We start from the raw sequence: 24,369 nt of genomic DNA, 5'->3' as shown, positions 1-24,369 counted from the left end.
GCACTGATCAGTATAAATGGCTCATTGGGACACAGAAACCTTTAAATTAAACCCTATCACCTGATATCGAGTGTACGATAACAGACTTACATCATTAAAATATAAAGTGCAGGAGATATTTAGATATTTTTATATTTATATTACATTTTATAGCTTTTTTTTTTTTTTTTTTTTTACCTTTTATTGTTCATTTTATTTTCACTTACTGAATACAGGACACACTTGACTGGGGGAAAGAAGGGTAGAAAGAAAGAGGGAAAGAGAAACAGCTGAGAAGAGGGACGGGGGAGAAGGGCAAAAGACAAAAACCAACAGAATGAGCAGAAAAAAAAAAGAAGAAAAAAAATGCATATATCGATCACCTGGGTCACCTGCTGAGAAAGAAAAAAGAAAACAAGCAGAAGAGAACAAGAGTAATAGAATAAACAACATCACAATGATATATGGGAATATGACAGTAAATACTAAATATTAAACATTATTGTGCAGCACATAAGATCAACAGAACACAGTGTGCTTTGAGGTAGGAGCCAAAAAGGGTGTAGTTTGTGGGTGTGATCACCCGTGTGTACGCCTGTGAGCATGGACGCGCTTGTTGTTTTTTTTTTGTTTTTTTTTAAAAGGTTCCTTCATGTAATGATCTGCTAGAGGGTGTGGGGGGGCCACAGCCCCGTCCTCCAGGGCATGAAGCAGGTATGGAGGAGATCAAAACTCCAGACATCCAGAGGCCCCCAGAACACAAGAGACCAAGGAAGACCAACAGAGGGGCAGCCGCGCCACTGTCCCAGTAAGAGCTGAGGAGAGTTCCAGATGAGGGCTCACTCAGCAGCCGCGGAGCAGAAGCCAGGGGGAGTTGCAGTGACGCACCCTTGAGCTCCGCCGGCAGCCAGCCGTGCCTGAGTGACCGAGCCCCAGGCCGAGAGGCCGGGGGCACCCCACCTCCGAAGTGGCCCGAGCAAGCCCCAGGCTCCAGGCCCCGATAAGCGGCCGCCAAGGAGTGAGCCGGTGTGTACCTGGACGCCCATCCCCGGACACAAAGAACCACCAACGCACCGATGTCTGAGGGAGTCCGCCACTGGCAGGGGAAGTGGTGGTAGGGGGAGATAGGTCTCCAAACCTTGGAGGGCCTAAGATGTCCCCAGAGAGGTGGCGCCTGACACCCAACCTGACATATAGACACAGAAATACAGGCACACACATATACAAACATCCATTCCCACCCTCATGCTCTCATATGCACTCACTCCACACTCAACCAACGTGGAGACAGACATAAAGAGACGCTGTACACACGATCACACTCCCCAAGCGTACTCTACACACCGGGTCTAGGTACCCTTGCCCCTGGAGGGGGGAACTGCGCCCAGACCCAGGTGGTGTTACCCTTTTCCCTGCGGTGGGGGGAGGCAGACCGCCCCGACTCCGCAGCAGCAGGGATATTTATATTACATTTTACATTTTATATCTGACGGATATTACTAAATAGACAGAATTTACTAAATAGCTGGATGAATATGAAAAATATGTCTATAATAACAAATGACCATGAGAGCCAGTAGAATTAATTCAACTGGACACTCAAAAGACGTCCTTAAATGCTCTTTAAGTGGCAGAACAAACGAACAAACAGTTAATCGCTTACTTGAGATTAAATCTAATCAGCTACTTTGAAAACAGCTAACTGGTTCCTCCTTTAACAGGATGACGGCTCAGGGGTAAGGCCATCATGCAGTCCAGCAACCTTTATGGTTCTGCTTTGATTCACCAGGAACTATTAGGGAAACCTTCCAGCGCCTCCTGTGAAAGACACAGGCATAAACACACAAACATTTATTAACATGTTCCACAGTGTTCCAGTTTGATTTTCTCATCCTGTGGACAACAACGTACATGGATGCAGGTTTATTGTTAACTTTTGTAAGGTTTATTTAATGAACATATCCAGCTGCAGCTCCACTGTGATCCTGAACTGGATAAGCACTTAAGAAAATGTGTCAATAAATGGACAAACATCAACTTACTATATTTATCCAAACAGACAGGACCAATAATGCTTCACTGAGTTAGAGACTTTAACAGACTCTTCTATGTAAGAATGTCTCGTGCTGATAGACCTGCAAACTTGACAACAAAGGTTTTTCAGACTACATGTAGCTGTCCTCTATGTCAGCTCACACATTTACATTTATGTCACACTTATTTCTGCTTTCCCATTTTATAATTATTACTTACATTTTGATTAGATACCTTGAGTTTGTAAATGATCAGATTACATAATTGGAATACAATGTATCCAATTCAGGGTTGCGGGAGGATGAAGCCTATCCCAGCTGATACAGGACAAAGACAGGCTGCCAGTTTATCGCAGGGCTAACACAATATGTGTAACAGAAAATCCACTTAAATGTTTGATATTTCTTATAATAATCATAATTATGACTATTATTTAAAGGTTTCTTTATAAATACATTTTGATTTTTTATAACCCCTAAAATATAAACCTGAGCTGTTTCAGATTCTGACCTCTGACCTCACTGGAGCTCCCTCTTGGAAGTACATCTGCTTCTTGTCTACCCCCAGTGTTGACCGCCTGCCCTTGATATCACGTACTGTACCTGAGGAACAAAAAAGGACAAACACTTGCCTTCATTTAAGAAGTACATTCATACAGAGGTAATCTATGGAAACACACTAGTTCAACCTTTGGGAGGAATCAGTTCCTGTGAAACATTTCTGTAAATGAACATCATGTGGAGAATGAATGAAATGAGTTCTTCAGGTGACTCAGCAGTCCCACACTGACAAATGAAATCTAGTTAAACTATTAAGCATATTTGCTCTTCTGAAATCTGTGTTAAACAACAACAAACATAAATTAGTAACAAAAATACAGCTGAGTAGAGGCTTTACAAACCACCAGCAGCCATAATGCTAAATTTTAATCTTCAAATGTTTCTGAGCCGTCTTCAACCTGCTTTCAACACATTAAAGTCCCACAGTCAATGCAGCCTGACTCATTCCTAAATGTTCAGCACACAGAGACACAGAGGTGCCGTTTAAAGTTTAGTGTTAACCTGAGTCACTGATCATTTGCAGTATTACAGAGTCTGGCAGTCTGCTTCTAGCTGACTCTCAGGTGTGACAGGTGTGCCAGCAGGAAAGAGTAATAATAGCCTGCATCCTGAGGTTTTTCATGCAGGATTAAAGGAGCCAGGCTTTGTTCACACAGCTAGGATTGTATTTTACACTGACCCTGGGTCAGTTAAAGCAATGGCGACAGGGAATAGGTAGCTCGAGGACATTCAATAAAAATCAGGTATAATTATAGAATTATGAAAACAGTGTGAAATATGTAACGATTTACTTCTCCTTCACTATATGAGAATATTTTTCTTGGCAATACGAACAGCTGTACCTTGAATTTTTCAGTATGTAATCCAGCCACACATAAACCAGCGTAGTAAAAGTCTAAAGCCTGCTGGTATTATGAAGTAGTGTTTCTCAGTTTTGCGGCTACTGCAGTAAAGAGTTTGTAAAGGCTGCAACAGAGTATTCTGAGGAAAAAAGTATGTGATTTAAAATACAGGCACAATTTTTGTTTATTGAGGATATCAGTAAGCGACGTTAGTGATGGTGTTCCTCTCTCCTGGTGAGAAAATGATGTGCAGTAGCTGTAATGTCAGCAGTGCCTCTGTTTCCCTTATATGTCTTGTTTATTTCTGTCTGAACAGCATTTCCTGCCCATGTGATGGTGGATTTCCTGTTAACAATCCCTACACCCATTTCAAATAAAGCTCCAACTATAGTTGAAATGTTGCTGGTCTGAGAAAAAGAATCACTGGCTGCTATTTTAAGAAGAGAAAAACATGTTTAAATGAATTTTATCACTATGGTGCAATCAGGCACTTTCCGGAAAGCACAGATTTCTTTTCCATTGACTGCCTCCGTTGTTCAGTTTCTGTGTGGAAACTAATCTATAAACAAAAATGAAAGTATACTTTTGAGATAATGTAACATTAACACACAAAAAAAGAATAAACAAACAGAAAATGAATCATGATAAGCATAATCGAGGAAGAGGCCCATCTTCTTGCAAAGATAACTCTGAGGCCCACTCCACACTGAAGTTCATACCAGAAAAGCCACCAGACCATATAAGGTCAGACATATCCAGGTTGTTTGGTTAATGCAGTGATGCAGTTTGAAGTTAATGATGTGATGACGAATGCTACAGCAGATCACGAGTGGGATTAGATCCCCTTTGTAAACAACCGTCTCCCTCCCAGACACCCCACCCAGAAGATATCAAAGCCACTTTTCTGTATCTACTGTCTTTGAACATGAGCCCATCATCATCATCATCATCATCATCATCATCATCATCCTTTCAGCACCCTGCCCTCTAGTTCACCAACAATTCCCATATTAACTCCAGCTACACATACAAGAAAACCGACTTTAACCTTTGCTGATGTTAAAATTGTATTTGAACAATGAGGTTTGAGTAAATTCATTTATGTTAATAAAAGTCAAACCATTTAGCCACATAATGGTGTTTTACACTGCACCTTAAAAACCTTACAGTACTGACTGTATCCTTGTTGTTTGCTTCCAGCAGTTCTTGTAATTAGGTGTTACACTTCATTTTGGGCAGTGCTTAATGATAATGATACTTGTAGTGATAATAATTTCTTTTGGGATCAATAAAGTGTTCTGATAGTAATGGGTACCTTGAATAATTTCAATAAATGACCGATGACAGCCGTTCGTTGACCTCAGTGAATCGTTAATCCAGTTAGACACAGCTTTTCTTTGTGAGCTGGTGCATGTTACAGATAGTAATCTTTGCTCTTAGCTGACATCAGAGCCCGATGGTGTATTCTTTGATGTTTTTTGCTCATCACAAATGATTCCATCTGCTAACAACAACGAAGTCACCATCAAAATTGGTGTGCTCTGGCTTTCCTGTATCTAAAGGATTTTCTACATGTTGGTCCTCGTGATAGGCTGATTAGATAATTGAATGAATAAACAGGCGTGTGCCTTTTCCTAAGAAATTGTATGTTTGCACAGCAATGCATATACATCATAGTTAGGACCCAACAGAAACTTACAGTGACATATCAGTGAAACTTTAAATACATATACTATATACAGTGGGGCAAAAAAGTATTTAGTCAGCCAGTTCCCCCACTTAAAATGATGACAGAGGTCAGTAATTTGCACCAGAGGTACACTTCAACTGTGAGAGACAGAATGTGAAAAAAAAATCCATGAATCCACATGGTAGGATTTGTAAAGAATTTATTCGTAAATCAGGGTGGAAAATAAGTATTTGGTCACCTCAAACAAGGAAAATCTCTGGCTCTCACAGACCTGTAACGTCTTCTGTAAGAAGCTTTTCTGTCCCCCACTCGTTACCTGTATGAATGGCACCTGTTTGAACTCATCATCTGTATAAAAGACACCTGTCCACAGCCTCAAACAGTCAGACTCCAAACGCCACCATGGCCAAGACCAAAGAGCTTTCAAAGGACACCAGGAAAAGTATTGTAGACCTGCACCAGACTGGGAAGAGTGAATCTACAATAGGCAAGCAGCTTGGTGTGAAAAAAATCAACTGTGGGAGCAATCATCAGAAAATGGAAAACATACAAGACCACTGATAATCTCCCTCGATCTGGGGCTCCACGCAAGATCTCATCCCGTGGGGTCAAAATGATCATGAGAACGGTGAGCAAAGATCCCAGAACCACACGGGGGGACCTGGTGAATGACCTGCAGAGAGCTGGGACCAAAGTAACAAAGGTCACCATCAGTAACACACTACAACGGCAGGGAATCAAATCCCGCAGTGCCAGACGTGTTCCGCTGCTGAAGCCAGTGCATGTCCAGGCCCGTCTGAAGTTTGCCAGAGAGCACATGGATGATACAGCAGAGGATTGGGAGAATGTCATGTGGTCAGATGAAACCAAAGTAGAACTTTTTGGTATAAACTCAACTCGTCGTGTTTGGAGGAAGAAGAATACTGAGTTGCATCCCAAGAACACCATACCTACTGTGAAGCATGGGGGTGGAAACATCATGCTATGGGGCTGTTTTTCTGCCAAGGGGACAGGACGACTGATCCGTGTTAAGGACAGAATGAATGGGGCCATGTATCGTGAGATTTTGAGCCAAAACCTCCTTCCATCAGTGAGAACTTTGAAGATGAAACGAGGCTGGGTCTTCCAACATGACAATGATCCAAAACACACCGCCCGGGCAACAAAGGAGTGGCTCCGTAAGAAGCATTTGAAAGTCCTGGAGTGGCCTAGCCAGTCTCCAGACCTCAACCCCATAGAAAATCTGTGGCGGGAGTTGAAAGTCCGTGTTGCTCGGCGACAGCGCCAAAACATCACTGCTCTCGAGAAGATCTGCATGGAGGAATGGGCCAAAATACCAGCTACTGTGTGTGCAAACCTGGTAAAGACCTATAGTAAACGTTTGACCTCTGTTATTGCCAACAAAGGTTATGTTACAAAGTATTGAGTTGTATTTTTGTTTTTGGCCAAATACTTATTTTCCACCCTGATTTACGAATGAATTCTTTACAAATCCTACCATGTGGATTCATGGATTTTTTTTTTTTTCACATTCTGTCTCTCACAGTTGAAGTGTACCTCTGGTGCAAATTACTGACCTCTGTCATCGTTTTAAGTGGGGGAACTTGCATGATCAGTGACTGACTAAATACTTTTTTTGCCCCACTGTATACTATATACTAGAGTAAACTAGATATAGTATATGTATTTATTCAGATTTATTTTAGAAGCCAGCACAAGAATTATTTACCATGACCTGTTCATCCCCTTTAGAACTCTACTTACAGCCATTAAAACATCAGCGTCTTTTGATCTCACTTTCTCATTAGCCCCCTCCCTTTGGTTGGTTGTTTGTGGTTAATTTCCTGTCACAGAGGAAGTGCCTCACCCAGCTGCCTGGCTCTTTATTGGCTCAAGCTCTGATGAACAGTGATTTTTGGGGGTGAGACAAAGTGACATGAGCACTCAGCCAGCACAGAAGATAGGCAGAGGGACTGGAATTTGGAGATTGAGACATGGGCACAAGAACTGGCTGAGGGGGTAGTGGTGCTTACAAAGTACTCATTCATACAGAGACAGATGAGTGCTGGACAGATTCACTGCAAGGGAGGAAATGGCTGCGTGTTGCAAGAGGTAAGTAAGCACAAAATGCAGACAAAGCAACTAAATGAGATTCAATAGAGCATGTTGGAAGAGCATATTCTCTGTTTTCTATTTTATTTTGTGTTTAAAGTGACTAATTACTGTAATTCTGAGTTCCATGTTTCCAATACAACTTACTGACAACATTTACTGTAATTACTGTTTTGACTGTAGTGTGCAGACTTGACTTATTCTTTTATATTTCAAAGCACTGAAGCACTTTCCTTATATGTTTTGGGGGATTTTGGCAGTTGTGACATTATTATTTATCAAGTTTTGCAGTTTAATCTCACCATTACAATCTCCTGAAGTCCTGCATGCGTTCTTGGTCTGGTCACTCCCAATCCTTGTACCAGTGTCTTGACACCAGTGACGCTGGACGGGTTTTGGGGGGGCTGTGCTAAAGACTGTTCATCATTCCTATTGCCTGTGTTTTCATAACTAGTATAATTCTCATTTTGATGTTGTTTTTTCATTAGAATTCCGTCATCGTGATAAGTACCTTCCTAAATAAAATAGACGCCAATCTTGGCGCAAACATTTTTCTGTCATGATCTTTGTATTGTTGTATGCTTACTTGGTCAAGTGGGAGCAACACACATATCACAAATAAATAGCACAAATCTTCACGTATACAGACAATGTTCAATCCAAGGCGTTGTGTGGCACTCTGAGAAAACTGCTCAGAAATAGTGGTTGTGTCTCTTGCCCTCAGAAGATAATATATGTGGGAGATATAACTATACTGTATCATAATGACTTGTTTCACGGGGTATGAAAGATTTGGTGTAACATCAACCCTAACCCAGTTAGAGAAAGTTCTCCACTGCCTGTCCAGTGGCACAGAGAGATTATCCATGATGAATAAAAGTATGTTTGTTGACCTTTCCACCACAGCTTCAAATGTGTATATTCATTTGATATCAAAAAACATTTAAAAAAAAGATTTACAATTTTAAAAAAGGAAAAATCTGTCTAAGGATGTGGAAAGACTGAAGTGTTTCCTAAGAAATAAATGATATTTATATGACATTAAGAATCACAACAACAACAAATAAAAGACTCATCAAACCAAAATATTTTTATTCTGTGGGGATGATCACATTTGATCAAAGGTAGCTCCATAAGCAAACACGTCACCACATTCTGATGCAAATGCTCTTCAGATTAACTCGTGTATGATAGTGCATGACATCACATTTTTCCAGCAATATCATGTCACATCTGGAGAGGATCTTTACTGTTTTGTGTCCTAAATTGTATTATGTTCAGAAGATTAGATGATGAATATCATGAATCTAGAATTAGAGTCAGGTCAGACTACAATCCCACACCTTTTCCCAAATTTAGTGTGCATCCTAAACGTTTCAAGCACTTGTGTTTACTTTTGTCACAGAAGAGTTATGAGAAAGCCAAACTCTTATTTTTCTGTTGCCAATTTTGGTACTGCAGTGTAGCAGTGTGTGGATCCATAAAACCTCAAGGCAAAATCTTTGCAGCTTTGCTGCAGCTCACACCAGAAAAGTCAAATACAGACATCTAGTGAAGTCATGTACAAATAGCATGTGAAGAACCGCACTAGTGCAAGCTAAATTCAAAAAACTGTGTGAATAGTATTGTGGAGATCGAAATGTACACTGAGATTAAAAATGAGTGCAGTCCATACTGTGAGTAACCTACTGAAGTAGAGTTATATTGAAAGATGTGAGCCCATGGCATATTACCTTACAATCCCCATAGTAATCTCTTTAGCTTATATAGAACATCGTCATGGCTGGTATGGCAAATAGATTTAACGAACTCTTTTGTAATATTACTCACCATAAACTGCCAAAAAAGCATTCTGTTCACCTGGATTAGCGTTTTCAGTGGGAGAAATGTTTCTTCGCTCATCAAAGAGACTTCTTCAGTCTCAGCTGACTGCAGGTTCATAAAGTACTTACTTCAAAACCATGTTCTTATACACACAGACACTCACACTTGCTTCATTGAACATATACTCATACACTCCTGTACCACATGAGACCACCTCAACATACAGACTGGAGCAGGAAGCAAATCAGAAACCTTCCAATAAGTGGAAGACATCGACTTCCTCATTCTGCAGCAAGAAAACAGAAACATACAGATTGAACTCAAAAAATAGCTTTTACAAGCAGTCACAGATACATAGACTGATTTAGACAAATTTGAGTAATAAAAAGAGGGAGGAAAATGTCATGTCAGGAGACAGTTACTGGTGTATCTGGTGGAGAGGAGAATGAAATTGGTGGTGAGTGTGGGAAAATCAAACACTAATATCAACATCTTCTCTTGTGGACTCATAAGCAGGACTAGTTGTCCTGGAGCAGCTGGTGACAGTCTAGAAAGGCTCTGTACAACAATGGTGCTCAAGCAGTGTTGTCTGCAACAAGTGATAGAAAGAAACAGAGGAAAACTGACAGTGACAGCAACAGTATGGACAGAGGAAGGAAGAGGAGGAAGAATGGTGTTGAGTGTTGAATCAGAAAGCAAAGGAAGAGGAGTGGTACACAGCTAACTTACTGTGGTGGTGAGATCTGAGAAAGAGGGGTATGTGAAAAGATGGACCCAACAAAATTAACTGGAATTATCAGAGGACAATTGGGAGACGTAAAAATGCACATTCTGAGTTATGGAAATTTACTAATAGGCAGTAAATCTGAAATGGGGGTAAAGAAGGTTAAAAAATGTCAAAAGAGAGTAACTGGTGGAAAATCTACAAGTGAGAAACAAGTGAAGTAAATGAAGAAAATGCTTGGGAGAACATATAAAAAAAAGGGACTGCAGCTATGCTTTGAGGAGCAGGAACTATAATTTTGATATGACAAAACTGCTTATATGTACAGAGAATTTGCACCAAAGCCCATTTAAATGTTTTAGCTCTTAAGAATTCAGACAGCTGTATGTAAAAGGAATCACAGGTGAGCTCATTGTGGAGGAGACAATAGAAGTGGCAAGTGTGCAGCAGGAGTTCCTCCAGAATCCTGCAGCCACAGAGGAAGCCACAATATAGCATTGTGGGGTTGCAAAGCAGTGAAAAGACAGACAAAAGTACAGAAAATTAGAATTAAATTTACAAAAAAATTAAATAAAACTAGTGATAAATGCAACATATTGAATAAAACTGAAAGAATATAAATAATAGTGAACGCTGCGGACCACCACTTCAGGATGACAGATTTAAAATGGGAGGAAATAAATGACAAACTTAAGATTCAGTCAAGCAGAGAAGCAATATGTATCAGATACTGTAATACTATTAACTACGCTCATTCTCCAATGGAATGCCAGAAGTTTCAATGCTAAGAGCCAGAAATTCAAGCAATTTATTTGAGATATGAAAGAAAAGTCCAAGATAATCCATATCCAGGCATCCTGGGTTAAATCTAATTCGGAATTCGTTCTATTTAACTATGCAACAGTTTACAGGGACAGAGAAGAAGGAGAAGGAGGAGGCTGTGCCACGCTTCTTAAGCAAGGGATCCCATATACAATACTCATATAGAATAGGCGAGTGCAAATGAGCAAGGATATGTTGTTAGAAATTGGGCTGAAAGACTATGTGATAATAAATTATCATAAGCCATGTGGACGGCTGTAGCTCAGGTGGTGGTGAGTATCCTTGGGCAAGATACTAACCCTAACATGTTGATCATCTCCAAATGTGTGTGGATGTTAATTAGGAAGCATTTAGAAACAGTAGAAAAAACTGCTGTTGTGAATGGGTGAATTGTCTAAAGCCCTTTGCGTGCTTAAGATAAAGTAGAAAAGCACTTTATAAGTACCAGTCCATTTACCAAAATGTTGAAAAAAATAATAATCCAGAGAAACAACAAAAACATGTCATGGTGGGGTTTACGTTCATATTTTACATTAAAAATGGTTAACCCACCTTGTCTATGGTCACTTTGCAGCACAGCTGTGTGACTCTATGGTTTTCATTTTGGAACACTGCATTAACACCCAATAATCCACCACAATGAATATGAGGAAGAGAGGAGAAGATTAGTGACTTTATTTAAGAACAGCAAACAAAGCATTAAACTGTGGAATCTGTTAGTACACGGAAAGTAGGCAATCTTTAATTTGATTATGTTTGAACAACGGGATTAATGGTGGTGGCAGTAATGCACCTGTAAGTTGGGTGTGCCTACCGCATTTAAACTAGTAGTAGTTGAAGAAGAAGTGGAATCAAAAGGATCAGTGATGATTTATCAGTGTACACAGGTGAAATGGTTTCAATATTGTTAGCAGTCCACTGGATTGAAGAAACAAAACCACTAAGATCTGTGATATGTTCAGACTCGAACTCTTCACTGGCCAGTCTGCAAGACAGTCACTCAGAATGCAGACCTGGCATTCTGATAGAGATCCAGCAAACATTGTTCAGAATTGTTATGATGGGGCTTGTGGTCACATTCTTATGGGTACCAGCGCATCATGGAGATAAAGGAAATGAAATGGCAGATAGGACAGCAAAAGTCGCAACAAGGAGACCGATAGTAGATATGGTTATTAGTGTGAGTAGGACGGAGCTCAAGAGTAGAATACGATACAAAATGATCGAAAGGTTGGCAGAAGCAATGGGAGGAAGAGAGGAAAGGGCGATGGTTTTATAAAATCCAAAGGAAGGTGGGGGAAATGAGAAGTACAGGCCGAAACAGGAGAGAGGAGACGATTATATCTCGACTGAGATTTGGACACACTGGTTTAAATACCACATTGTTTTTAATAGGTAAACACTGTACAGGGGAGTGTGACTGCAGTAGGGAACAGGAAACAATAGAACATGTTTTCTTGAATTGTCAGAGGTATGATATTGAATGCAGACAACTGATCAAAAAGCTGGACGATATGGAAGTGCAGTTGGACTTGATTGTTTTGTTTCGCACGACCTCTGTAAGTGAAAGTTATCGGGCTGCATTTTGGTTTTTAAGGCAGGCCCATTTGTTCGAGAGGCTTTGAATTTTTTTTTTTTTTAACTTTTCATTTTTTTGTCATTTCGGTCCACACTCCACACCAGTTGGTGGCGGTAATGCGCTATTTTGCTGTTTGCCAACCGCCAGTAAACCCTATACAGAAGAAGAAGAAGAAGAAGACGTGGAAGCGGCAGAAGAAGACGATTACCACGGAGTTCAATGTAGCTGCGCAAGAAAACGGCAAAAACACTCTAAACCTCAATTCGGGTCTACTTCGACACGTCGAGACACACCTCGAGGTACAAAGTTTTTATTGTATATATAAGTTTGTCTCAGTCTAGCATGTATTTACCTTTCGTAAAAGTTAGTGAAATATTCTTTGAACTCGAGTCATCAATACCGCGGAAAAGTTCTGTCCCTGGTCGGTCGGGCGATTACTGTTCTTAATTCACGTATTCTTTGATTAAAATGAATTGAGCTAAAGTTTTTAAACGATATTAAAGAGTACCTTGGCAGAGGTATCTCATAGATGAGGGTCGTCGTAAATTTTGTTTTTTTGGAGGGGGGTTATAAAAAGTGTGTAAGGCGGTGTTGTAAGGAATGAATGGAATGGAACTATTAGAATCACTTGTTTGTTTCTGTTTCTCTTTCAAGCTGTTTCGAACCTGTTAACAACAACAGAGAGTTCGCAAAAGAATCGATTGGGCGGAACGTAGAGAACGTATACACAATCGAACGTCACTTGAATATTATCTAGAAAAAAAGTTCTTTAATTGAAACATGTAAATAAGCAGTCAATTCTATAGCTCCATGGGGTTTTTCCATGTCATTTTTGTCTCTTATGTTGAGCAAATTTGTTCCTTAGGGAAAAAAAAAAAAAACTGAGTTACTAGCATAAGAAAGTACATGAGTATACATATTATAAGGAACAGCTCTTTATACTACCATCAAATAAGGAAAAGCACTGGGGGATAACTTCGCAATACGTCAGAATCAGAGAAACGTTACTAATTCCAGAGAGAATTTGTGCAGCACACATACATACAGTGCAGTGAAGTATGTTTAGTCTGGTTCAGTTTGTGTTGGTCTAACCCAAGTTGATGAACTAAACACTCTCATAGCACCAGAAATTAAAATAAAGCAAAAAAAAAACATGCATAACGACAGTCGATTGTAAGTGCTAGTTTCAATCATTGGATCATGAAGTCAGTTCCATGATAACTAGACGAAAATCAGCCACAATAAACAATTTGCTGATCAACTCTGTGGATAGATCAAGTTCACCAGGGAGGATATGAAAAATGGCAGACTGGCTTTGTTGGTCTGCAAAATTTTCCTCAGTAATGGAGGACATTTGAAAGTCACTGTGTATTTTAAACATATGGATTAGTATTTAAGGTTTGTTTTAGTTATATTATTAGTTGTATTATTATTACATTTTTGCATCTTGGAGCAAAGGAAAGGAGATTTAAAGATTAAAATATCAGAATTTCCTAATGCAGGACATTATCCAGTCATTTGATTTAAACTGCTGGACTGTCTTAAAGACATAAAGACCTGGATGGCCTCTAACTTTCTGCTCCTTAATTCAGATAAAACTGAGGTTGTTGTACTCTGCCCTGAAAATCTTAGAAATATGGTATCTAACCAGATTCTTACTCTGGATGGCATTACCTTGGCCTCCAGTAACACTGTGAGGAACCTTGGAGTCATTTTTGACCAGGACATGTCCTTCAATGCACATATTAAACAAATATGTAAGACTGCTTTCTTCCATTTGCACAACATCTCTAAAATGAGAAATATCCTGTCTCAGAGTGATGCTGAAAAACTAGTTCATGCATTTATTACTTCCAGGCTGCACTAATGTAATTCATTATTATCAGGATGTCCTAAAAACTCCCTTCAGTTAATCCAAAATGCTGCAGCAAGAGTCCTGACAGGGACTAGAAAGGGAGAGCAGATTTTACCTGTATTGGCTTCCCTTCATTGGCTCCCTGTTAAATCCAGAATTCAAAATCCTGCTCCTCACATACAAGGTCGTAAATAATCAGGCCCCATCTTAGAAACCCAAATCAGAAAAAGTTGGGACAGTATGGAAAATGCAAAAAAATAAAGAAAGAAAGGAGTGATTTCTAAATTTGACTTATATGTCATTGCAGACAATATGAACACAAAATATTTCATGTTTTGTCTGGTCAACTTTATTTCATTTGTAAATAGACATCCTTTGCTGTCATTCAGACCTGCAACATATTCCGTAAAAGGTTGGGATAGGAGCAATGTAGTGCTAGCAATCAGGTGAATTTGTTAAATAATGACGTGATTTGAAACACGTGATGTCAACAGGTGATTGTAATTATGATTTGGTACAAAAAATTAAAAATTGTCTTTACATATTTCAATAATTTTCAAAAAAATTAATGTTCCTCAAATAAAGATAGAAAGAGATTTGGATAGTTTAACTTCAACAGTGCATAAGATAATTAAAAGATTGAAATTCCATCAATGTATTATTGTAGGGTCTACCTTAGAATATAAAGTGCCTTGAGGTAGGGCTGGGCAATATGGCCTAAAATCCATATCACGGTATAATTTGAAGCATGTGCGGTAACGATATATATATCGCGATATATTATTTTCTTTTGTATAACGTATTCTACACACTAAGGCACGCTTAAAATCCTTTAATTCTCTCAAAAATCGACAGTGTGCCTGGTTCTGGGTGTGCTTACTGACCTCAAACAGATTTTATGTGGTACACGGCTCTCAAAAATCTGTCAAAAATGTTTGTCGGAGCATTACGGTTACCGTAGTCAGGAGCCTCGCGGAGTAATCTGGGTCCAAAACTCCATCTGCTTTCAGGTCCCAAAGTCAAACAAACACTGCAGCATCACTGAGAGTTAAAAACTGTCTAAATTCTTTCATCTTTAATAAAATGATCAGCGTTGCTGCTTTACCAGGTGCAACAATTAAGTTTAACATCCAGGCATCCATGAAAACAGAATTTATTCAATTCAACGGAGTTAGAAGTTAGCTAGCTAGTTTCCACCTAAACATGATGTGCCATGTTCTGACTGAGAGATATCTGAAAAAATTAAAACGTACAGCTCTGCTATCACTTCCAACATAAATGAAGACAGAAAACTAAACAGCAGTGACGTTTGTAGGGTTACTGAAGTTGGACTAGCTGGTATATAGTGATGTCCTAAGTCACAGGTGTCGAACTCCAGGCCTCGAGGGCCGGTGTCCTGCATGTTTTAGATGTGTCCTTGATCCAACACAGCTGATTTAAGATAAGATAAGATAACCTTTATTAGTCCCACACGTGGGAAATTTGTTTTGTCACAGCAGGAAGTGGACAGTGCAAAAGTTATGACGCAAAAATTAGAATACAATAAGAATAAATACAGTACACAGCTGTACAGAATAGAATAAAATAATATACTATATACAGTAGAATAAAATAGAATAAAAATATACAATAAGATAAAAAATAGAATACGAATGCTATATACAACTGAGTAAAAATACAACGATGCCAGAAAAGATTATTGCACTTAGTGTTATTGCACATGTGTGGATGTGTGTGTTTGTTCAGTTAAAGTTTAATGGCTTTAATTTAAATGGCTAAATTATCACCAACATGTCTTGAAGTTCTCCAGAAGCCTGTTAATGAACTAATAATTTGATTCAGGTGTGTTGAAACAGGGTGATATCTAAAACCTGCGGGACACCGGCCCTCGAGGCCTGGAGTTCGACACCCCTGTCCTAAGTGATTGCTAGCAAAACAGCTACATTGGCATAACATTAGCACAGTGAAGCTGAAGGATGAACGCTAACCTTTTTCCACTCAATAAAAGATAACGTGAGGGTTTCTGGTGGTTAGGGACAAATGCAATTGCATAACAGGATGCTATAAACGGACTAAACTTCAGTCAGGAAAACTACTGAGATAATCCATCCACAATACGAGGTTGGTCATTAATATACTGCAACAACATGGGAATAGAGCGGCTGCGAGAGAATTCGGCATTAGTGAATCAATGATAGGGAAGTGGAGGAAGCACAGTTTTTGGCTTTCCTCATATTCCAAAAGTGCTTCATCTTTTTGCTATTACTGTTGCCCAGCATAATTTGCAGATGATGTTGTTTGCAGCTGCTGCAATGCTTTCGACCAAAACAGGTGCAGCTTGATGATGACACCATCAACATGTGCTATTGCGGTAGAGCGGTATAGTAAAAATCTCTACCGTTGGTCAAATTTATATCGTTTCTATCATTTACCGTTTATACCGCCCACCCCTACCTTGAGGCGACTGTTGTTGTGATTTGGTGCTGTATAAATGCAGTTGAATTGAACTATTTCACACAGGGCCATGTAGGTTTGGATTTTTTTTCCCCTTAACCCTTTAGAGCCGGTCGGAGCGGGCACGCTTTGTTTTGTGTAACTATTTTTAAATCCCGGTAGCTCTGCAACCACGTAAGCTAGCGCAATAATTTTTTTTGCATATGAAACTGGAGGAGTTGTACTTACATCTTATGCCATCAGCTTGTCCTAGGTCACGGTTTCCTTCCACATAAAGCTTTGCAAAAACTGCATAAAAAGCACTTGCAGCAACAAAAACATAATATTACAGAAACACGCTTTGCCGATCCGTCAGCGCGAACTTTTGAATGTCCGCCATTACCTGCCCGAAACCGGAAGTGATGTCATTTTCGCGGAAATGTAGTTTTTTTTTTGTTTTTTTTTTACCATCAGGGCCTCAGGGTCTATACTGGTGTTTTTAAAAGTTATCTTTGACTTTATGACTTTCTGTGTCGTTTCTGGGATGCTTAGGACTCATATTGCACTGCTGGAAATAGTTTATTTTGATGCATATGCTGCTTTTTTGCAAATTTGTAGTATAATATTTATTTTCGTTTTTCCTGCAGTATATAAAAATTGGTGTATTCAAAAATAAAACTATGAAGACACTCAAAATAAATTTCCTGTGGTAGGAAACTATTTTGTGCAACTTTTTTGTATTTACAGTTTTGAGGGATAAGCCTCTTAAATTTCTCTAACTAGAAATATATGTTAAAAAAGCAAAAACGATTTTCAATTTTTTTGTAGTTTATTGCACGGTTTTGCAATTTATGTAATTACTATGCACTTAATGAATACATATTATTAAAATCTGGGCTATAATTGCTGTATTGATGTATAGCAACTTGAAATGCTCCCAAAAATGGCACCACACGATGTAAAAATATACTATAAGCTCTGGCGGACTTGGTTCTATGGTAGGTCTTAAAGGGTTAATAATAAACACCTTCATTTAGAAACTGCATTTTATGTTTACTTGTATCATCTTTTTCTAATATTTAAATTTGTTTGATGAAACATTTAAGTGTGACAAACATGCATAAAAAGAGGAAATTAGGGGGTCAAACACTTTTTCACTCTATTGTAGCTTATTTTTTGAGGATTTTATAACATGACTTAAGTTTTTTTTTTTCTTCTGTAAACTGCAGTGATGTCAGACTCTGAAGGACGCCGCTCATCTGTGTCCTCCATCTCTTTGATTGAGATTAAGAGTGAGACTCATTTAGTGCTCCAAGCTTTTCTACATCGCTCCCTTTTAATTCCTCTGAAAGAGAGGCCTGGGAGGGTAGGAGGGGCCTACAACGATCACCACAAGTACAGGTAATATAACTCACTACTATTCTATTTTTTGCTTGTTTGTCTTTGTATCTTTTTTTAAAAAATTGTAGCTCAAGACACAACATTCTGGATAATAACTCACTGACTTGTGCCGTTTGTGACCTTTACCAGTGAGTAGCAATGATTAAAGGGTAGATAGTTTTAGGACTTACTACATTTTAATCAATCTAAAGGTTTAAGTAAGTAATTATTTTAAATATAGTAATTGAATATTTGCAATATTATTTATGTGACCATTTATTTTTAATGAATTGTCTTGTTTTCCCATGCTAGTTCCAACCCAAAACCAAAAACAAAGGATGAGCGGAATCCTCAGGTTGTCACTTCAGGAGATGAAAAAAAGACTGGATTCAAAGACCTCATAAAGCAACTGCCACATCGTAACAGCACACAACGTCCTGCCAAAGACCCTGAAGGCTCATTGGGCAGGAAGAGCAAAGCAAAACCTGCACACCTCAAAGACAAAAGCGAAGTAAGTGTGTTGTATTGTTTTGAGCTGGAACACATGAAAGACCATGAGTGATGTTGGACACAAACCTGTAGTGTAGTGTCTACATGGTATTGTTATACATTAGTACTATGATACATTAAGACCATGGAGGCTAGAAAAGAGTACTAAATGGGAAAAATTTATAATTTTCACTTCAGTGTCTGAGACTGGTTCTTTCTTTTTTTTTTTTTCCTTTTTTCTCATCATAATTATCAGTACTTAACTAAAATTTAATAGTTTAAATACTTCAACTGTTTCCACAGGATGACACCTCCTGTACATCAGAAGAGGATGAAAGTGAAAAGAAACTAAAGAAAAAGCTCAGCCAAAAAAACATCAAACAGAAGCTCTCCAAGATCTTCAGTTTAAGGTTACAGAAGGATAAGGACAAACAGGAGCGTCCGTCTCATCCGCAGCGACCTGACACATTACCAATTAACAAAAAACCGGAGCCTACACCAAATGTCATCTCTCCCAGTAAGCTCTCTGACTGTTACATTTTCCAAAAGAAGAAATATCAGTCGTATTTAATCACCTGGACACACAAAATTCGCTCGTCTTGTGTACATTTGTAATATTAAAGATGTATAAAAATTGCATAAATGTATTCATCTAAATGTAATTTTCACCTGTTGTGTGGTGAACTATTCATGCCGATTGATGTCAGCAATACTTCCTGACCATTTAATTTAGTAGGGCAAGGAATTTTTTTCCATTACAGCACCTTTTCATCTGACTTTTACTCAGGAACCTCTTCTCACTTTTTGCTAAAGAATTTTATTTGATGATCTTGTTGACAAAGATAATCTACATAAGGTTCTTGCACTCAAAGGAGGTAACTTCTATGGTACAACTTTTATTTTGATATTAATATTTAAGATCATGGGGGACTTAAATGGCAACTAAAAATGGATGAGATTGACATTTTTATTTTTTTTTTAGTTGAATGAACTGAGTGAGGTGGGAGAGATAAGATTTAAATTATTTTGAAGGGTATCTCAGTGAGTCGAATAGAAGCTAGCCTGAGAAGGAGAATGCTGCAATGAGCTATAGTGCCAAAGGCAGCACTCACACTGAGGAGGAAGACAGTGGTTAATAAACCAGAGTCAGCCATTGCTTTCTTGGAAGATACTAGTGAACATAGTTCTCCTGCAATAACTCAAATTAAACACTTGACTGCATTTGAGTGGCAAAAGTCTTTTTATTGTTCATGGATATTTCATATACATTTGTCCATACAGATCACCCTCCTGAGTTCTACAGTAATGTGGCAGAGAAGCTGGAAAAGATTGCCCAGAAGTCTACCAGTATAAAGAGAAATAGTCCCAAAACACAGCCACCAACAGGTAATTGCATGCACAGCCACGCATATACATTAATTCACTTTAAAATGGTATATTGACCCAAACTAGAATTCACAGAACGGTAAAGTAACTAATAAATGTAAGTAAAATGTATTTATAAAGCAGATTTACCGTGTTTTCACACTTACAAGGTCCTATAGGGTAGCAACTAACCACAAAATGAACATAAATTTTTCATGTTCTTCAATAGTGCAGAGCACCTTCTTTGTGTTTTACTTTGCTACCACCCCAGATGCATCAAAACGTTAAAAATGACAACAACCACCAGAGGACAGGAGGGGATGCATGAGTTAGACATGCAGCAAATGAGACATTAGTTTGTTAGCAAGGGAATATTAACAGGGACAAAGGTGGGTTTTGAGTCTAGATTCAGAAGCAAAGATGTGGGTCTCCTCCTCCTCTCCCCCCCCCCCCCCCCCCCCCCATTTCAGGTGATAAGATCATTCAATACACATGGAGCAGTGACCACAAAGGCTGCATCACCTTTTTGTTTGAGGCATCAACTTGTATGTAAAGATCTGTAAAGAGCTTTGATTCTACAAAAGATCTGAGACGTATAGGAGCTAAATCAGTGATATAAGCTGACCCCTGCCCATTAAGAGTCTTAAAAATAATGAGTAAGCTCTTAAATGAATTCTAATGTGGCAAGGACAAGACTGTAATGATGTGCCAGTCAGCAGTCTTGCTGAAAGGACAAAAGATTTCAAAGAGGTGATGACGCTTAGCTGGTTTTTGACAACGGAGCAAATTTGTTTGTCAGAGTAAAGCTCTGAGTCACAAAGTTATATTTTGCAAGAGATGTAAAATATAGGATACAATAATCTAACACGCTGGCAAAGGAGCTTGTATGGAGATTTGGATGGACAAAAGATGATGAAAATCTGTTTCGTTCTTGTTCAACTGGACGAAATTGTTAGTCTTCCAGCCTTTTAATATATATTTTAGTGGAAGATATAACTCAAAGTCATCAGTGTACAAATGAAAGGAGATGTTATCTTCTAATAATATTACCAAGTGGAAGCAGATCCAAACAGAAGAAGATTGATCCTGAGATGAACAGTTACTGAAAAACTCTTCTTCTTAAGCTCTACATTGGCTCATTGATAAGAGCCAATGTAGAGCTGCACCCTTAATGCCAAGCCAGTCTGCAAGGGGTGGCAAAAAAATTTTTTATCCACAGAATAAAATGCATCACTGAGGTCCTGCAGACTCGGGGCTGCAATATCACTTTAATCTAATGTGACTGGTAAACTACTGGTCACTGTCAGCAAAACTGTTTCTGTACTATGAAAGGCTTTGATGCCCATCTAAAATGCTCCAGAAAGGCAGCACTTGTGACATGGTAGTTTAGAGCAAGGATAATGGTTTTTGGTCAGTTTGCATCCAAGTTTTGTTTGTTTAAGTATTTTTATTTTATTTATTTATTTGACCTGGACTACAGCATGCTTAAAATATGCAGCAATATTTTCCAAGGTTAGGCGTATTGTTAGGTATTAATTATAACTTGGAAACTAGGACTGAGTGTATCAAATTAGTTACCTATGCTGTAACACAGGAAACATCATAGAAGGGGCTCATGTGAAATGTTACATGAAAAAGTATTTGCCCCTTGCCTGATTTTGTTTTTTTGCATATGATTGTGTCCAAAAAATAAATATAAAATATAGTCATTTATTTATTATTTCATTTATGGGGAAAAAGCTGCCCAAATCTCCTTGGCACTATTTGAAACCTCCCCCCTTGTCAACTCATGAATTAACTGTGATTAACCACGTTTTTGGAAATGGTGAGTTTAATTTCACTAGCCACACCCAGAACTTACTCATCACTGCCAGACCTGAAATAGAACCTGATAAGATAAAACCAGCACATCATTCCACAATAAAAAGAAACTCAAGAACAAATGACTTGAACTTGGTTCAGGTCACTAACATCAGAATAGGTATATCTATAATCCAGTTTTGAGTTCCCTCCCAGACGCCTTAACGCCCACTCACATCCTGGGCCATCTGACCTCAGGAAATCGCATGATAAGGTGGGGCTAGGTTTCACAATGAGCTCACCTGAAAACCCTGGCTGATTGGGACCCACACCCGTTTTCACACCTTCGCTCAGGCGATTAGAGGATCATCAGGGGGTCCTTTTGTCCCTCTTTGAGGGGATACTCCCACTGGGTTTAAATCTGGGACTCTCCGCCATTTAACCTTAGAACTGAAGAAGCTTCTCGGATGAGAGGTGAAACGTCTTCAAGCAACTTAAAGAAGTCCAGATGCTTTTCTTTGCAAGCTCCTTTGACTACGGTGACCTGGATGACTGAGAACCTTCACAGACATCAGAATAGGTTACAAAGCCATTTCTAAGGCTTTGGGACTCTGGACTGTCTCTCAGCTAAAGAAACCTTACTGAATTGGTTGAAGGTGACTGATAACACCGGAAAAACACTTGAGCAACTGGTGATTGATTAAAAAAAATTGATAGATCAGAAATACATGCAGTACATTATGTGAAGTTAGAAAAACTGATCAAGAACTATAATATCTTCATCTTCAGTAAAGCTGATGTTTCTTTCTCAGCAGTATGTGATAAAGAAACAATAGTGCAGGAACTTGTCAAGGTGCTCTCTTCGGAAGGAGACTCTATCAATACTGTGGTAAGTAGTGGTTCATTATACTGTCTGTAAAGGTCCTTTATTCATTTGTCAAATGTTTTGGGAATAATAATAATAATAATAATAATAATAATAATAATTACAATAAATTAATCAATTCAGGTAAACATAAAGCTGAAGACGGTGTAAATTTTCCTCATGTGTTTGCGTGCGCACTCAAAGCAAATGTGCATCATTTAACAGATCCAATCGGACCGTTTTCTTCGCTCCAGTTTGACCCGTCTTTCATATGCATCGTTTTCCAAACTCCTGGATGCTGTGAGCAGCAGTCATGTAGCTGAAACTCTTTCTCAGCAACCAACAGCCAGTCCTACACTGCAACGGATGGCTGTCAGCATGGAAGTATCACGGCGAATAGTGACAGCCACGGGAACTCAGCGGATGCAAGGCTATGCAGAGTGCTACATGGAGAACTTCGCCCCATGGCTGAAAAGCAATGGAGGATGGGTAAGTGATTTCATTTTTGCATTGACTGTGATTATGTTTTTTACAGACGGGCCTCGGCTGTTATGAACTCTAATTTTTCCTCTGTATAATTAATCATACAGACTTTTTCATCTGCAGGAGAATGCAGTAACTTTGGATGCGCATCTAGAATATGACTGAGCAGTTTTGTTTTTTTTGTTTTTTTTCAACTAAACACCAACTGCTGGACCTGACGGGAAAGTGAAGAGGAATAGAGAAACCTTCTCTGCTTTAATATGTGACTTACTTTTTCTTCCATGGCCTTATGTAAACACTCAGTAATTCTTGAAGCCTTTTGAATTCTGCTGACATTAGAAAGACTCTCCAGGTTTTTGATTTGCACAAGTCATTTGTTGTTACTAATATAGATTATTTTATAAAAAAAAAGGCCTGTCAGTTAAATTGAGAATACCTCTAACATCAGTTTTCTGTTCTGTAGTGACTGGGCAATTTTTGCCTTCTTCCTTTCTGTTCAGTGAATTGGTAAAAACTCCTACTTGTTTCTGTGTCCTTAAGACTGAGTCTAAACACTTTATTTGTATTAAAAAAAACCCTGTAAATACCACCACCCACCCAGTACCCTTTTAAGATTGAATCTCACTGAAAAATCTAATTAACAATCACCCTTATAGTTTAGTTTCACAACTATCCAGTGAGCTAAAGCAGACCAAGATTTTATGTCTTCTTTAGTCAATTTCCAAATATTTACATTTGCATTTTATTCTAAAGTTTGATTTGTTAGTTCCTGCACTGCATGCCTTACTACTGGTATTGTTCTTTCTGTGGATCTAATTTACATGGGATCACAAGATGTGGATTTGTGTATGTTAGCAAAAGCTATATAGAGAGGGTATAATGTTTAGAGATTAGTGACTGATATTTCTATTGCTATCGTTTGATTGACAGGTCTTTAATCCACAAAAGGTAAACACTAAAGTTTTTGATTTTTTTGTTTTTGCTATTTTTCCAGTTTTTTTAATTGAGTTGGAACAGTCTGTGTTTTTGCATGATCCAAAGTGTTTTTGTGTGTCTATTTTCTATTTGAGTAGGAGCATTTAAACGCCTCCTGTCTGTAAGTTATGAGGAGAGATTCTACATGTTTGAATTGCACTAGGTGTAATAGGGACTGTCCCTTTTTGTTGTTGTTTTTTGTTTGTTTGGTTTGGTTTCACACCAAGATGATCCTGGGTTCAAACCCACCAGGAGGAGCCTTTCTGTGTGGAGCATATTGTCCCTGTGCTCATCTGTTCACTCCAGGCAATCTGGGCTTCCTTAGCCACAGTTGTAAATCTGTCTCTCTATATAACTTGTGTGTGTGTGTGTGTGTGTGTGTGTGTGTGTGTGTGTGTAATATTTTATTATTTTTATTGTAAATAATAACCGTTTCCTGTTGAAAGTGGACAAATTCCTTAAGGATGTAAGTATTAACATGAATGGACATAATGTAATATTCAACCTAAAACCTTAGTAAAGCCACAGTCTTTACACTGTATGTATGTAATTGTGAGT

The 24,369-nt window shown here is 38.7% G+C and overlaps 1 protein-coding gene across 2 annotated transcripts; it reads left to right on the top strand.

Moving 5' to 3' along the window:
* The first annotated feature begins 12,324 nt into the window (after window positions 1–12,324).
* On the top strand, window positions 12,325–24,361 carry bcl2l12 (BCL2 like 12). 2 transcript variants are annotated; one of them, XM_082531444.1, is made up of 8 exons: window positions 12,325–12,465; window positions 17,684–17,855; window positions 18,147–18,345; window positions 18,627–18,840; window positions 19,605–19,709; window positions 22,304–22,377; window positions 22,579–22,842; window positions 22,960–24,361. In XM_082531444.1, exons 2-8 carry the CDS (start codon window positions 17,686–17,688, stop codon window positions 22,999–23,001), a joined length of 1,068 nt encoding a protein of 355 aa, XP_082387570.1. In that variant the 5' UTR covers window positions 12,325–12,465; window positions 17,684–17,685; the 3' UTR covers window positions 23,002–24,361. The 2 variants fall into 2 exon arrangements, with proteins under 2 accessions (XP_082387570.1, XP_082387569.1); XM_082531443.1 differs by having other exon boundaries at window positions 22,301–22,377.
* The last annotated feature ends 8 nt before the right edge of the window (window positions 24,362–24,369 follow it).

This window comes from Aulonocara stuartgranti (assembly GCF_965226115.1).
Source record: "Aulonocara stuartgranti genome assembly, chromosome: 4".
NCBI lineage: Eukaryota > Metazoa > Chordata > Actinopteri > Cichliformes > Cichlidae > Aulonocara > Aulonocara stuartgranti.
The sequence above is the reverse complement of the archived record's forward strand: the minus strand, read 5'-3'. Positions and strand labels throughout refer to the sequence as shown.

What these genes read in the sequence shown, in the direction of transcription:
- bcl2l12 (XM_082531443.1), top strand. Translation starts at nt 17,686, where the DNA reads ATGTCAGACTCTGAAGGACGCCGCTCATCTGTGTCCTCCATCTCTTTG. An exon ending in ACCAAATGTCATCTCTCCCA is followed by an intron (nt 18,841 to 19,604) that starts GTAAGCTCTCTG and finishes TTGTCCATACAG; the next exon opens with ATCACCCTCCTGAGTTCTAC. An exon ending in CAAAACACAGCCACCAACAG is followed by an intron (nt 19,710 to 22,300) that starts GTAATTGCATGC and finishes TTTCTTTCTCAG; the next exon opens with CAGTATGTGATAAAGAAACA.